General features: G+C 35.8%; 1 protein-coding gene and 1 non-coding gene across 2 annotated transcripts in view; one reads left to right on the forward strand and one right to left on the reverse strand.

Annotated features, from left to right (window-relative positions):
* Positions 1-15,749, reverse strand: part of RNF17 (ring finger protein 17) — a 180,713-nt gene that overhangs the window by 70,496 nt on the left and 94,468 nt on the right. The window contains exons 16-22 of the mRNA XM_049781640.1: positions 14,579-14,732; positions 13,065-13,180; positions 9,286-9,406; positions 6,882-7,002; positions 2,744-2,971; positions 2,031-2,181; positions 1,781-1,899 (exon numbers count right to left, since the gene is read on the reverse strand). Of these exons, the coding sequence (XP_049637597.1) occupies positions 1,781-1,899; positions 2,031-2,181; positions 2,744-2,971; positions 6,882-7,002; positions 9,286-9,406; positions 13,065-13,180; positions 14,579-14,732 (1,010 nt within the window). The remainder of the gene's footprint in view (positions 1-1,780; positions 1,900-2,030; positions 2,182-2,743; positions 2,972-6,881; positions 7,003-9,285; positions 9,407-13,064; positions 13,181-14,578; positions 14,733-15,749) is intronic.
* On the forward strand, positions 8,687-8,793 carry LOC126021439 (U6 spliceosomal RNA). Its single transcript, XR_007499955.1, has one exon. It is a non-coding gene; the product is annotated as a U6 spliceosomal RNA (small nuclear RNA).

Consider the following 15,749-nt stretch of genomic DNA (forward strand, 5'->3'; position numbering starts at 1 on the left):
CCTTGACATCCCACTTGGTCACCCAAACACTATCAAGAATGATCCCTGAGAGCAGAGCCAGGAGTAGAACTTGAGTATCTCTCAGTGTTTTTTTTTTTTTGTTTTTTTTTTTTTGTTGTTTTGGTCCAAATACAAAAAAAATAAAAACAAAGAAAACCACTACCACCACCACCACCACCTACAACAACAACAACAAAACCTATGCAATCTGCTACTTCATGGAGAATGTAAGGCTGAGTGACGTTAGTCAATGGTAAAGGAAGAAACACAGATGGTCTTATATGTGGGCTATAAAGAAACTATGTAGGGGAATATTAAATATCTAATGGAAATAGAAACAAAGAGCAAAGTCAATGACACCAGAATTGATACCCAATCTACAGCAAGTTATACACAAAGGAGACCTTTTTTTACACTAGCAGTCCAAGGGGGAAAGGGAGGAGGTATGGGATACATGCTGAGAACAGGGGTGGAGGAAGGACACCACCAGTGGTGGAAATGGCCCTAATTCTTTGTCACTATGTACCTGAAATATTACTGTGAAAGATTTGTAATTCACTTTGATCACCATAAAAATTATTATTAAAAATATCACTCCTCATAGGTGACCATATGCTTCCCATTCTTTTGCTTAGATTGAATTGTATGTTTATAGTTTGGCTATGCATGTTAATGTATCTTTTTTTATTTTTGGGCCACATCCAGTGGTGCTCAGGGTTACTCCTGGCTTTGCACTCAGAAATTACTCCTGGCAGGCTCAGGAGACCATATGGGATGCCAGGAATTGAACCCTTGTCCTTCCTAGGTCAGCTGTGTGCAAGGCAAATGCCCTATCACTGTGCAATCACTCTGGCCCTACATGTTAATATGCCTTAATTAAAGAATTAAATTAAAGAATTTCAGAATCACAAATCATGCTACTTGATCCAGTTTTCTATTTTTGGTGATTTATGAATTTGAAAAATTTTCAGAAAAGATAAGTTTTTGAAATATTTTATTTTTATGTTTATCAATTGTTTTTTCACGCAGGGTGGGGTGGGGCACATCTAGTGGTGCTTAGGACTTATTCCTTGCTCTATGCTCAGGGATAATTTCTGGTGATGCTCTGAGATCATATGGTATTGGTGAGGATGAACCTGGGTAAACTATATGCAAGGCAAGCACTATCTGTTGTACCAAAGCTCTGGCCCCTATTCTTCAGTTTTTAAATCTCTAACAGTTTGAATTTCACCTATATATCTTTTCAATTCACTAATCTTTATTTCCTTAAAACAAATGAAAATTTATATACTTCAAATTTTTATCTTTTACCTTTCTTAATCTTTTTAATAACTTTATTTAAGCATCATAATTACAAACATGTTTGTAGTTGGGTTTCAGTAATAAAAAGAACACCCCCCCTTCACCAGTGCAGCATTCCCACCACCAATGCCCTCCATCTCCTTCCACCTCCTGCCTTTCTTAATATATTTTGATTTTGTTTTATAATATCTTTATTTAAGCACCATGATTACAAACTTGTTTGTATTTGGGTTTCAGTAATAAAAAAAAACACCCCTCCTTCACCAGTGCAACATTCCCACCACCAATGATCCGTTTCCCTCCTCCCCCAAAACCTGCCCTTTCTTAATATTTTAAAGCTAACTACATTATATGAAATTTCAGAATGTTAGTAAAATTAAAATTTTAATGTTAATTAAAATTAAAACCTAAATTTAGAACCAAAAGAGAAAAGTATTAAAACCATACTCAAAAATAAAATCACTCAGCTAAAAACTACCTTATATCAACAAGAGAGCATTCCATTGATAATCTTCCAAATGTCTTTAGGTTTTCCTGAAGTTCTCTTAGATAGCTAGTATTCACTATTAGTTCCATACCCATGTCATACAGCAAGACCTATGAAAACAACAAATTTAACTTTATGGAAAATAATTTTTGCAAACTGAGTATATTGAAATTCAATTAACTCCAGGAAATAAGATAGAGTACACTCATTTTTAGAATTGTGTTTTTAACTGTGCATTTACCTCTACCAACGTGTCTGTGATTATTCTGATTATCTGACCTCTTCGCCACTGATTTTTATCTGGGATTTTAACAGCACAGTACATATCATTTTCCCATTTAATGGGTTCCCATTTTGAGTTTTCATAAGCAGCTACCATCTTTTCTTCTAAACTATAGAAAGGAAAAAATATGATAATTTACTAAATATTTACACATAATTCTATGTCCTGTTTCCCCTTATTTTCCTTTGATTATTCAAGCATATTCCCAATGCAGGGTTTTTAGAGTCTTCCTCAAATACCTCAGGGCTTATTACCTATTTTTAATTTTAGGACAGGATCCATTTAAAATGTCATTATCTTAAAAAACTGTCTCTATCCCAAAAGCTTAATTTTTTTCTATATAGCTATTAGCATCTGTATACTAGTATTTAATGTGTTTATTGTCTATTATAATTTAAGCTCCATGATGGCAAAGACATTCAAGATTTTACCCAATAACTAGAATCTTGGCTGTCAAACTGAAAGTGCTCAATAAGGATTTATGGAATGAATAAATGCTAATAAAGTAAAATAACTCGTAAAGTTAATAGCAAACTATTCATATACTTTTAACTAGTTTCCAGTACGTATTTAGCTGAAAGCACTTTGCTACTTTTAAATTCTATATTTATAAATTCCGGTTATTACTAATATAAAAAACTCATAAGTAACACTTTTCTTTCATATTATACCTCTGCAATAAATTTTCTGTGAATAACCACTGAACATAAATCTTCTCAGGAGATATTACATTACAGATATGCACAGGCAGTTCCTTATTATAAAGAGATTGGAGATTCTCATTAGGGAGAGATTTTGCAGATACAGGATTTAAGTTGTTTGCTTCACTAGAAATAATTTCTTCTGGAGAAGGATCCCACACTTCAATATCCTTTTTAGAATCATTTTTCAGGGTATATCTAAAAAAATAACAAAATGTATTAGCAAAATAGTTTGCAAAATTAATGTTTGCATTTGCAAAGACCTACATGAAGGAGTTTTTAAATTTTTGGTCACATCCAGTAAAACCCGAGTTATACCCAGTTCTGTTTCAGGGAATCAAGTGGTACTTGGGATTAAAACCAGGCATACTGCAGCAAAGCATGCACCTAGCCTGTTGAATGAGTCTTATCTATGATTTATTGCTTCCCAGCTTTAAAATAAAAAAAAAGTAGTCTTATTACATAGGAGTTCTTAAATATAATTAAAAGCACACACATAAAAAATACTGAAAGTAAGTTTCTACTTAAAACATAAGCTTAGGGGCTGGAGAGATAGCATGGAGGCAGGGCATTTGCCTTGCATGCAGAAGGACAATGGTTCAAATCCTGGCATCCCATATGATCCCCTGAGCCTGCTCGGAGTGATTTCTGAGCATAGAACCAGGAGTAACTGCTGAGCGCTGCTAGGTGTGACCCAAAAAACAAAAACAAAAAAACGAAAAAAGCTGAGCTGGCTGGGGGCCGGAGAGATAGCATGGAGGGCATTTGTCTTTCATACAGAAGGACAGTGGTTCGAATTCTGGCATCCCATATGGTCCCCTGTGCCTGCCAGGGGTGATTTCTGAACACAGAACCAGGAGTAACCGCTGAGCGCTGCTAGGTGTGACCCAAAAAACAAAAAGAAAAAAAACGAAAAAAGCTGAGCTGGCTGGGGGCCGGAGAGATAGCATGGAGGGCATTTGTCTTTCATACAGAAGGACAGTGGTTCGAATTCTGGCATCCCATATGGTCCCCTGTGCCTGCCAGGGGCGATTTCTGAGCACAGAGCCAGGAGTAACCCCTGAGCGCTGCCAGGTGTGACCCAAAAACAAAAAAACAAAAACAAAAACAAAAACAAAAACAAAAAAAGCTTAGCTGGGATGGGAGTAATAGCACAGAAGTAAGACATTTACCTTGCACGTGGCTGACCTGGAACAGACCCAGGTTCGATCCCCAGCATCCTATCTGGTTCCCAGTATGCAGAAGGTTCAACTAACACCAATAACATCCCAGTAAATCTTTAGACACGGACTTTAGTAATGCCACAGAGAAATGTAACAATCATTTCAATTGACATGCATTAATTTAATTTTGATAATTCCATTTGCTTTTGTGTTGTAACAAGCAATATGAAGTCAATTTGTACCTGCACGAAGGCAGGCTATGGTGGTGAATGGGAGATTGGGGACATTGGTGAAGGGAAAGTAATATTAGCGGTGGGATTAGTGTTTGAACATTTAATGTCTGAAATGAACAACTTGGCAAATTTGTTATAATAAAAATTAGAAAAAAAGATAGTCTATTAAAAGGTTACTACAAACAATATATACAATACAGCAAAGCAGCTGGCTGAAAAGTCAATACACAAAAGTCAGTCACATTCCTATATCAGATAATGAACTAAAAAAGAAATAAGTTATTCCATCCAAAATGGTATAAAAAACATTAATTACTTAGACATCAACTTAAAAGATGTGAGAGATATATTTCTTGAAAATTATAAGCAATTTATGAGTTAGAAGATGATTTTTAGGAAATGGAAAAATTCTTCATAATCATGGATTGGAAGAATCAATATTGTCAAAATGACCATCCTACGTAAATTATTACATTGACTTCACTGCAATGCAATCCCTATCCAAATTCAGATGGCATCCTTAAGGATTTAGATCAATCAAGTTTGTATGTGATCTTGAAACATCTCCAACATACTGTTGTTTCCCATACTGAGAAACAAGAAAAGGGAAGGTATCTCACTCACCAATCTAAACTTATACTATAAAAATAAAGTGATCAGGGCCAGAACAGTAGCACAGTGGTAGGGCGCTTGCCTTGCATGTGGCTGACCCAGAATGGACCTTGGTTCGATACCTGGTGTGCCACACTGTCCAAGCTGGGAGCAATTTATGAGTGCGTAGCCAGGAGTAAGTACTGAGAATCACTGGGTGTGTTCCCCCCAAAACAAACAAACAAAAAATAAAGCGATCAAAACAGCATGATATTAGAATAAGGAAAGATGCCGGTCAGTGGGTTAGAATTGAGAATTCAAAGACAAATCCAAAGAATCCACAGACAAATTGCTAACTAATTTCTGACAGGGAGCTGGATTCACAAAGTGGAGTAATGACAGCTTCTTCAATAAATGGAATTGGAAAGACTAGTGCATAATGCTTTAAACTATTTCTTCAGTTCATATTTGTCTGTCTGTTATAGCTTAAATGTGTTGATTAAGAAGCAGTAGTTTTACTCTTAGGTGTTTACGAAAGAATGTGTAGACTCATATACTGACCTGTGAGTGTTTACGATTTATTCATAAAATTTCCTTAAACAGAAAATTCTCCAAATATTTACCAATTGGTGAATGTATATTATAATATTATTATTATAGTTATGAATCCAGTGAGCAATAAAAACTGAAATATGCTACAAAATGGTACTCTTAAAAGCATTATGACATACGAAAAGCAGATATAAAAGGTAATATCTATATGACTTCATTAACAAAGAGTCAGAAATTAGATCATCCAATGCCAAGGGAGAGAGGGAATGGACTATAAACTGACTATGTATTTTTGGCTAATAATCTAGCTGTTAACTGTCATGATAGCTGTCTGAATTTTTAGAAGAAGTCCTAAGTGTGTCCCTAAAAAGTGTCAATTTTATTCCATTAGATTTCAATAACTCTAACTTAAAAATAAGCTAAGCAGTCATATAAATGTGTTCTCTTCTTTCCTTTCATCTCTTATGATGGAAGTGCAAAAAGACAGGCCACCTCACTTGTTTCTAGTGCCTCCAATTTTAGGGTAGGGAGAGAAAAGAGCATATGCTGGGTGTGTGACTTGCAGGGTGTCACTATCATCATAAGCACTGTGTGTGGGTATTAGCAAATATCAACTGTCATGAGAGCTGTATGTAGGAAGAAAATCCCTCAGTGGCAACACCTATACAAGTTTACTGTGGATGACCTGCTTTGTTCTGACTCAAGTCATCCTTCATCCCTTCTTCCCACTAATACTTTACTGTAAACATCTAGGCTTTTTTTTTTTTTTTAATTTTTTGTTTTTGGGCCACACCTGGTGAAGCTCAGGGGTTACTCCTGGATATGTGCTCAGAAATTGCTCCTAGCTTGGGGGACAGAAATCGCTCCTGGCTTGGGGGACCGTATGGGACGCTGGGGATCGAACTGAAGTCCGTCCTAGGCTAGCACAGGCAAGGCAGACACCTTATTGCTTGCGCCATTGCTCCAGTCCTAACTAGGCTTTTTCAACCATTCATTTTTTCTGGTTAAATAAGCAGTGACTCAAAGCATGTTTTTTTTTTTTTTTTTTAAGATTTTATCTGAACCAAAGTGACAAAATTATGTTTCTCCAAAAGAAAAAGTGGGCTATTCTACCACTACGCTTAGTCTCTATCTTCCCATTTCCTTCTTAATTTAATTCTAAAACAGGAACTAGAGGCTGCCTAGCAGTCATCCACTTAGAAATAAAATGCCAGTCTCCTTTTCTTCGAAAAAAATTTTTGTTTGATTTTGGGCCACACCTGGCAATCACAACCAGTAGTGCTTAGGGAACCATGCAGGGCAAGGGAATCAAACTCAGTCTCCTGCGCATAAAAAATGTGTGTCAGCTTTTTCTTCAAGTTCTAGAAGTCATTCTCTTAGTTTCAAAATCTCTTAGGATGAGGTAAAGTCTTCTATTTTTCCCTCTCTTACTTGACCTCTAGTTTGGAAAGTTTCTCCTAATCTGTGACCTAGGTAGATGTCCAATGGAAAAACAACAGAACAATGTCTTCTATGACCAAATATTAACCTCTCCCCCCAAAAGACTCACCACTTTACAGTTTCACTTACCCTACTTCATAAGATGCTAGGCCTTCTTTGACTAACTGGTCATTAATACTAGTAGGAGTCATTTCAGAAACATCAGAAGAATCAAAAAGCTCAACTAAAAGTACATTATCTTCCAAAATTTCTGTAAAACCATTAATAATACAGTTTTAGGGAAAGTAATAGTTGTAAAACATACTAAATAAGGCAATTGCAAATTGGAACGAGTTTAATTCTGCAAAGATGTCCTAGAAGTTTCTTGTTTATTGATGTTCAATTCTCCTAGGGTAAAAATATTTTGCTGAAATACAACTGTATTATCTATATTTGCAACTAATATATATATATATATATATATATATATATATTTGGTTTTTGGGCCACACCCGTTTGACGCTCAGGGGTTACTCCTGGCTATGTGCTCAGAAATTGCCCCTGGCTTGGGGGGACCATATGGGACACCGGGGGATCGAACCGCGGTCCTTCCTACACCAGCGCTTGCAAGGCAGACACCTTACCTCCAGCGCCACCTTCCCAGCCCCGCAACTAATATTTTAAGTTAGAGTTCTATAATGTCATACAATGTCCTATAATCATGGTCTATAATTAATACAAATTATTTCAATCAGAAAAACTACATATATATATTTATTAAGTATTCTACTGACTTTAAACTGTCTTATCAGATTCAACCAAGTCCTAGAGATCAAAAGAAATTAAGGAAAGGTAATTCAGGCTAGTAATTATTTAAAAAAGTGTACAACTCTTATAAGTATAATACAAAGAGAACTTGTATAATAACTAAATAAATTACAAATATATTTTCTTAGGGCCGGAGAGGTAACACAGCAGTAGGGCCTTGCAGGTGGTCAACCGGGGAGGGGCCCAGTTTTATTCCAGACATCCCAGCTTGCCAGGGGTGATTTTTGAGTGTAGGGCCAGGAGTAACTCCTGGGCGCTGCTGGGTATGGCCCAGAAACCAATCATCAATCAATCAATCAATCAATAAAGTTTAAAAATATTTTTTCTTTATTGTTAATTAGAAAATATACTGAGATCACTTTATGCTTACACTTCTGGACAATAGTTGGTAACTGCTAGACAGATTTTTAATTTGAAATAAAAACAAACTTCACAATTACCATTCACCTATTCATTTTAGAGAAGTCAGAAAAAAGGAGATACATTATAAGAATGCTTGTTTGTTTTTGGTTTTTGGACCACACCCAGTGGTGGTACTCAGGGTTATTCCAGGCTCTGCACTCAGGATTTACTCCTTGTACTTTGGGAAGGAAAGTATATATAGGAAGAAGGAGATCAAATCTGGGTCAGCTGTGTGCAAGATAAATGTTCTACCTACTGTACTAACACTCTGGGCCCCCCCTAAGCTTTTTTAAAAATTTTTTATTGAGACCAATGTGAATTACAAGTCATTCACACCTACCTAAGGAGATTTTCTTTAAAAACAATTACATTCAACAGAAATATTTGTTTAAAGCAATTTTTTTTGTTTTAATGAGGTGAATAAGGTATTACAGATATACTGGTTTTCTCTAGGTTGAATGAGCTTGAACAGTTATCTCCAAGTTTTGATTGTTTGAAACAAAATGAATGAATAATCTATGGTACTTAGATTCATGTAATCTTATGGTAAGAGTAAAAAACATTGGATATGGTAAAAATAATTACTGAAAAGTCACATAAAAATCATAACTCTTGCATTAGTACTAAGACCAACATAGTCATAGTCATGGAATATATAACAAAATTCACGTCAAAAGCATCTTGTCAATTTATCCAAAACACATGGAACAAAAACAATATAAGACGTGCTCGCTTCGGCAGCACATATACTAAAATTGGAACGATACAGAGAAGATTAGCATGGCCCCTGCGCAAGGATGACATGCAAATTCGTGAACCGTTCCGTATTTTTAAAAAGAAAAAAAAAAAACCCTCCCAATATAAGACATATACTGCATATTTCATAAAAGCCCTTGGGAATTTTGAGGATGTAGCTCTCCAACATTACTATCCCAAAGTAGAATGCATGATTATTCTCTGTTACTGAAATATGCTGAAAGTATACAGTTGAAATTACTATATCAAATAAAACAATAAATAATCACATCCATTTATAAGTCATCTCTCTCTAACCCTTACTTTCCTGCAAAGAAAGCATGCCAGAACCAGGACAAAAATACAAATAGAAATGAGAAGATACTTTTTGGCTTGAGACGGTGATTTAATTTCAATGATAGTTTTGATTCTAAAAGTCTAAACCTAATTTTCAATAAATGTTTGCTCTTGAAATTCTTATCTACTAACAATGAATTTTTGCTTAAACCTAAAAAGTAATATTTAATTTTATATATAAAATAACATAATCTAATGGACCTAATAACTCATAAAAATGGAAATAGCTTACTAATGATTGAACAGGTCATAAATTTGTCTTGAGTCTTCTCTTCAAATTTTTCTTTAGCTTTTTGGGGCCACTTTTTTATCCTTTTACATGGTTCAATATAGGCCAGCTTACATTTAATTGCCTGTAACAACAAAATTGCAACATTAAGAAAATTTCGGGAGCGGAGGGGAGAAAAAAGAAAATTTCTATTTTATAATTACAATAGGTTTATGTAAGTTTTTCCAAACCAAGACTTGTATCTGAACTTAAAATATATTTAAAAAACAAATGGTCAAAGGTACATGCCTTTAAATGTAAATAGAGTACTGGCTCATGAATTATTGTACAATTGTATAAAGAAATAACAAGAACTCCTTGAAGTAATCACAGTTATTTATGCTACTCTGTCAAACAAGAAAAGCAGTTATATGACTATGAAGTCTAATGCAAAAAGTTTAATCCTATTAAGTGTTACAAACAAAAGATCTATTTTAGAAGCATATATTCAAACATACTGAATAATGATGAATTATACTCCTAATCTTGTTTATATTTTCAAAAAAATCTTGAAATAATTAACTTTATTTTTTTTGGTTTTTGGGTCCCCAGTGACGCTCAGGGGTTACTCCTAGCTCTGCACTCAAAAATCGCTCCTGGCAGTATTGGCGGACCATATGGGATGCCAGGAATCAAACTGGGGTCTGTCCTGTGTTACCATGTGCAAGGCAAATGCCCTACTGTTGTGCTATTGCGCTGGCCTCTAGTTACACATTTCTAAAGGAAAAAGTATTTCTTATGGCTGGAGTGATAGCACAATGGGTAAGGTACTTGTCCTGCATGAGACCAACAGATTAGATCACCTCACATCCTGCATGTTCCCTGAGCCCTATCAGGAGTGATCCTTGAATGTAGTCAAGAGTAAGGCCTGAACAGAGTCAAGTGTGGTCCCAAAACAATAAATTAATGAAAATTCTAATATCATAGTACAGGAAAACATGTCCTTTTAACCCTGCTTAGCTCTAAGTATTTTAAAAGTGGGATACAAAAAAAAAGTGGGATACATTTATTTTATTTTTCAGACTGATTCCTCTTGTACATATTACATATATATTTAACCATGAGATAATTAAAAGTTGTTGATGGTTGAGTTTCAGTCATGTAATTAACACCCCTCAGTGATGAATTCCAGCCACTAATGTCCCCAGTTGCCTTCCCTGCCCAACCTTGCCTCTACCCTCAGCCTGCCTCTATGGCAGACACTGTTCTCTCTCCCCTCTTGCTCCCCCCTTTCCTTTTAGGCACTATGGTTTGTAATAATATTACTGAAAGTGTATCACGCATATCACTTTACCACCTTTCTGTATCCAATGTTTGTCCAGAGCGACCATTTCCAACTATCATTATCAAAATGACCCCTTCTCTATTCTAACTGTACTCCCTTTTGGATTCTTCTTGGCAAGCTTCCTATCATAGACCAATCCTCTTGTCCCTCATTTCTATTGTCTTTATCACTCAAATACTATGTTTTTTAAATAAATACATAATTTTTTATCTTGTTCATAGTGGATACTATGTTTTTATAAGTTTTTTATATCTCACAAATGAATGTGATCATTCTGTTTGTTCTTTTCCATTTGACTTATTTCACTCAGTATGATTCTCATATATAAGCAAATTTCATTAATTCATTTTTCCTAACAGCTTGGTAGTCTATTGTGTAGATGCATAATTGTTTATCATTTGTTTTCAGGCACTTGGGTTGTTTCAGATTCTGGCTATTGTGACTCATGCCACAATGAGCTTAAAGAGTGCAGATGTCTTTTCTGCATTGAGTTTTTGGGCCTCTAGAATATATTTCTGGGTTATATGATTATATATGGTTACATATATTTCTGGATTATATGGTTATATGGAAGTTCAATATAGTTTTGATGTGGAATGCCTATACTGTTTTCCAAAAAAGGTTGGACTAACTCTACATCCCTACTAGCAGTAAATGCGTTTTTTCTCCCTGCATCTGTGTCAGCACTCATTGTTCTTGTTATTTGGGGGGGGGGGATAGCAAGTGATGCTCAGGGACTGCTTCTGGCTATGCACTCAGAAACTGCTCCTGGCTTGGGGGACCATATAGGATGCTGGGGGATTGAACTGCGGGCTGTGCTAGGCTAGTGCAGGCACGGCAGACACTTTACCGCTTGTACCACTGCTCCGGCCCGTTGTTATTTCTGATGTGTGCCAGTCTCGGTGGTGTGAGCTGTTATTACATTATTGTTTTGATTTGCATCTCCATGATGATTAATGATGTAGAACATTTATTTCATGTGCCTTTTAGCCATCTTTATTTCTTCTTTGGTGTGGTTTCTGTCCATCTTTTCTTCCCAATTTTTTGGGGGGAGTTTTTGGGTCACACCTGGCAGCTCTCAAGGGTTACTCCTGGCTCTGCACTCAGAAGTCACTCTTGGCAGGCACAGGGGACCATATAGGATGCCAAGATTCAAAACACTATCTTGCCTGGATCGGCTGCATGCAAGGCAAAAGCTCTACCACTATGCTATCTCTCCAGGCACTCTTCCCACTTTTTGATGGGGCTGTTTTTTTTTTTTTTCTTGTTAAGGAAAAAAACTATTAGTACCTTATATATCATATATACATACATATATATTGACCCCTTATCAGACGGGGATTGGGTAATTTCTCCCATTCTGTAGGTGGTCTTTGCATCATGGTCATTGTTTTCTTGAAGAGCAAAAGTTTCTTAGCTTAATGTAGTCCCATCTGTTTATCTATACTTCCATTTGTTTGGTCTATGGTGTCTCATCCTTGGAGATACTTTTAGCTTGAATTTGTGGAGATTCCTTCCTATGTTTTCTCTATGTAACTATGGTTTCAGGTCTTATATATCTTAAAAATACAAACGGCATTTCAGTAAAAGTACACCTGCAATAGGCTTTTATTTGAATAGTAAACATAAAATTCTATTTTTGAAGGGGAGAGGTGACATACGCTGTGGTGTTCAGACCATCTGTGGTACCTAGGATCAGATTGGGTTTGGTTGTGTTCAAGGCAAGTACCTTAACCCCTAAACTCTGGCCTTAAATATGACATTCTTACAAGAAATAAAAATGAAATGCTACATGTCAAAATTCCTAACTAAACACATATAAAAGTTTAGAATTAATGTTTATTTGCTGGTAAACCATTCCCTTCTTCCCTCCCTCCCTCTCTCCCTCCCTCCCTCCCTCCCTCCCTCCCTCCCTCCCTCCCTCCCTCCCTTCCTTCCTTCCCTTGCTCCTTCCTCCTTTCCTTCCGTTTTTGGGTCAAATCAGACTGCACTAAAGGGTTACTCTTGGCTCTGTGCTCAGAAATTATTCCTGGCAGGCTCAAGAGACCAAATGGGATGCCAGAGATTGAACCTGGGTTGGCTGCATTCAAGGCAAGTGTCCTACCTGCTGTGCTTCAGCCCCACCAATTTCTACTTTTGATGTTTTGGGGGTTTTGTTTTGTTTTTGGACTATGCCTGGCTGTGTTCAGGACATACTCCTGGCTCTGAGTTCAGGGATCTTTCCTGGCCAGGTTCCGGGAACAATATGGGAAGCCAGATCTAGCCCAGTTTGGTTGCATGAAAGGCAAGCTGTACTATTGTTCCAGCTCAAGGCACACATATTTCTTAAGCAATAACTATAGAACTCATCTGTATCAAATTATTTATAGACAAAATAGTCAACAGAACATGTCTACAGTGAAAATTACTTCTAAAAATACTTGCATATTTTTATTCTGATTCACAATAAGTAGATTACCTTCTCTGGGGGCTTTAGAAACTCATCCTTGATTTTACGCATTTCTTTAAGAGTTATTTTTGCAGTATTACCAAAGTCTACATATTTAACTTCAACTTCCCGATGTCCAGGCAATCCTTCAAAGATTATGAATTCAGAAATTATAAACTTGTAAAGAAAAGAAACTTACCTAGTAAAAATTAGACTGATTTTTAGACAGCTAGCTTAGATTATTTCTATGCTCAAAAATACTTAAAGATCATTTATAAAACATATTTTAATAAATTTTCACGACTTAATCTTGACTCTACACTGAGGGATCACTCCTGGATACTCAGGGGGACCATATGGGACGTTTGAAGGATAGTATTAGTTGTACCAATGCTGTTCACTCTTCAGACCTATGTACTAAATTTTCAATTAGGTAAGAAAGTAGAGTCAGGAGACCTAGAATGTCTTCAAAAACACCTCCCATTTATTCTTTCTGAGAAAAGTATCAGAAGATGCTTTACCAAAATATGGGCACAAAAGGTAAACATGGAGTTTAGATAAGTAGTTCACTTAAAAAAAGAGACACTCAGTCTAATAAGAACAGGAAAAGTTTTCATGATAAAAAAATTTAAACTAATATTATCTCAAATTATATGGAAAAATTTTGAAATATTGAGAAAAATATAAGCAGATTTAAAAAATAAAATGAATATGGGAGGTAGGACGAACACGGAGGTGTAGGGAGGACAAATCGGTGATGGGAACCCCCAATTTTATGTAAATGTGAACCTGTAATATTACTGTCAACAATATGTAAACCACTATGATCAAAATAAAAATTATATTATTAAAAATAAAATGAATGTACTTAGCTGAAAAAAATGACAAAGAATACTCAACAGTGAAAATATTTATATAAACTATGGATTTAACTAAAATATTAGCAGAATTATGGAGAGGGAATAGAGATTATAAAAGAGCTATAATTGATCTGAAACATAAGAAGAAATAATATCTAAGATTGACAAATCAATGGAAGCATCACATATGATTTAGAAGAAATGACAGACCTTCCACACAGCTAAAACAACTTCCAAAATAGCTAGAATAGCTCAGACTATAGCATGTCATGCATGTTCGAGTTTGATCCCTAACATAACATGGTTCCATAAGTACTACCAAGAGCCCTCAGTACTGACATGTGGCCCTGGTGGCCCTCAATTTGGCCTCAAGCACTGAACAACATCTCTGTACTTATCAGTGGGAGTGATGATGCTGAAAGTGGTGCTAGGTTCCCCTAAAAAAGAATATTATTGGCTTTTGAGTAGAGTGCATGCACTACTTTTAAAAATTAGGTAAACATTTAAAAAAAAAAGTTAAATCCTAATCAAGCAGAAGTAGCCAGAGTTTATCTCATCACTAGTTTTCTAAATATATACCAAAATGTTAAGACCTAATATTTTATGATTTAATATAAACTAATTCAAATGGTATACATTCTTAAACTTAACAGTTTTTGGTAGAATAGCATTGCAATTACCTACCAATAACTTTTGCCCGATACCAAACTCCATCTTCAAATTTAGCTACACAGGCTTGATCTTGAACTGGACAAAGGATTTCCAGATTTTCCCCATCCTCACTTTTATAGAATTCCTCAATTGTCTTTAATAAGGATAAAAAATCCAGGCTTTCTATCTAAGAAAGAAAAGAATAAAGGCACTATAGATTCAGAGAAACTTGATGTTTAGATGTTGATGTTGTATTCTTACAGGCATTGTACATTCAAGTTGCAAAACATTAGACAAAAATCTGTTATATAATTTTATTTGCCTTTTTTTGTTATAGTTGTGCTCATGTAATAACAAAAATCTCCATTCCCGTATCTCTTAGTTAAATAGACAAGATCTTTTTCACTCTACACATATATATTATTCTTACCAAAATGAGATCACATATTCCCCCCTTTTCCCTATTTTTGTCTTCGTTAAGTATTCTCAGTAGTATTTCCTAATTATATTTCTATTTCCCTAATTGATCCAAATCAGGATCAAATCCAAGATCAGACATTTTTCTTTTATTTTCATGGCACACCAGGGGTACTCAGGGACTATGCAGTAGAAGGAACTGATTTCAAATCTCCCATATGTAAAACATGCTTTTCACAGCATTTGATTATATTTTTTATTTGAGATTACCAATAAATATTTTGTTATTTACTGTAGTATTTAAATATCCTGTGTTGATGAAAATATGAATTATTCTGGAAAATGTCACATCTTCTGAATTTATGCTGTTTTGTCTTCATGATATAATTTAGCTTACAGTGAAGTCTTTTCTCTGAATTTCCCCAAAGCTGATATATACTTGGGGGTTGGATTGGTGGCACAAACACTTGCTCATGCTAGCCTCGGATGGACCGAGGTTCGATCCTCTGGCATCCCATATAGTCCCCCAAGCCAGAAGCGATATCTGAGCACACAGCCAGGAGTAACCTCTGAGCATCAACGAAACAAAACAAAAAAATATAATATACTTGGTTTGGCTCATTAAGCTAAACCTTTTTTGGGGAGTGAGAAAGAGGGTAGCCAACCTCACAATGCTTGGAGGGTTATACTCCAGGTGATGCCTAGGGGACCATGCAATGCTGGGGGCTGAACTTGGGCCTTCTGAATGCAGACCATATGCCCAGCCCATTAAATTATCTCTCCAGCC

Source organism: Suncus etruscus, chromosome 10 (genome assembly GCF_024139225.1).
Source record: "Suncus etruscus isolate mSunEtr1 chromosome 10, mSunEtr1.pri.cur, whole genome shotgun sequence".
NCBI classification, from domain to species: domain Eukaryota; kingdom Metazoa; phylum Chordata; class Mammalia; order Eulipotyphla; family Soricidae; genus Suncus; species Suncus etruscus.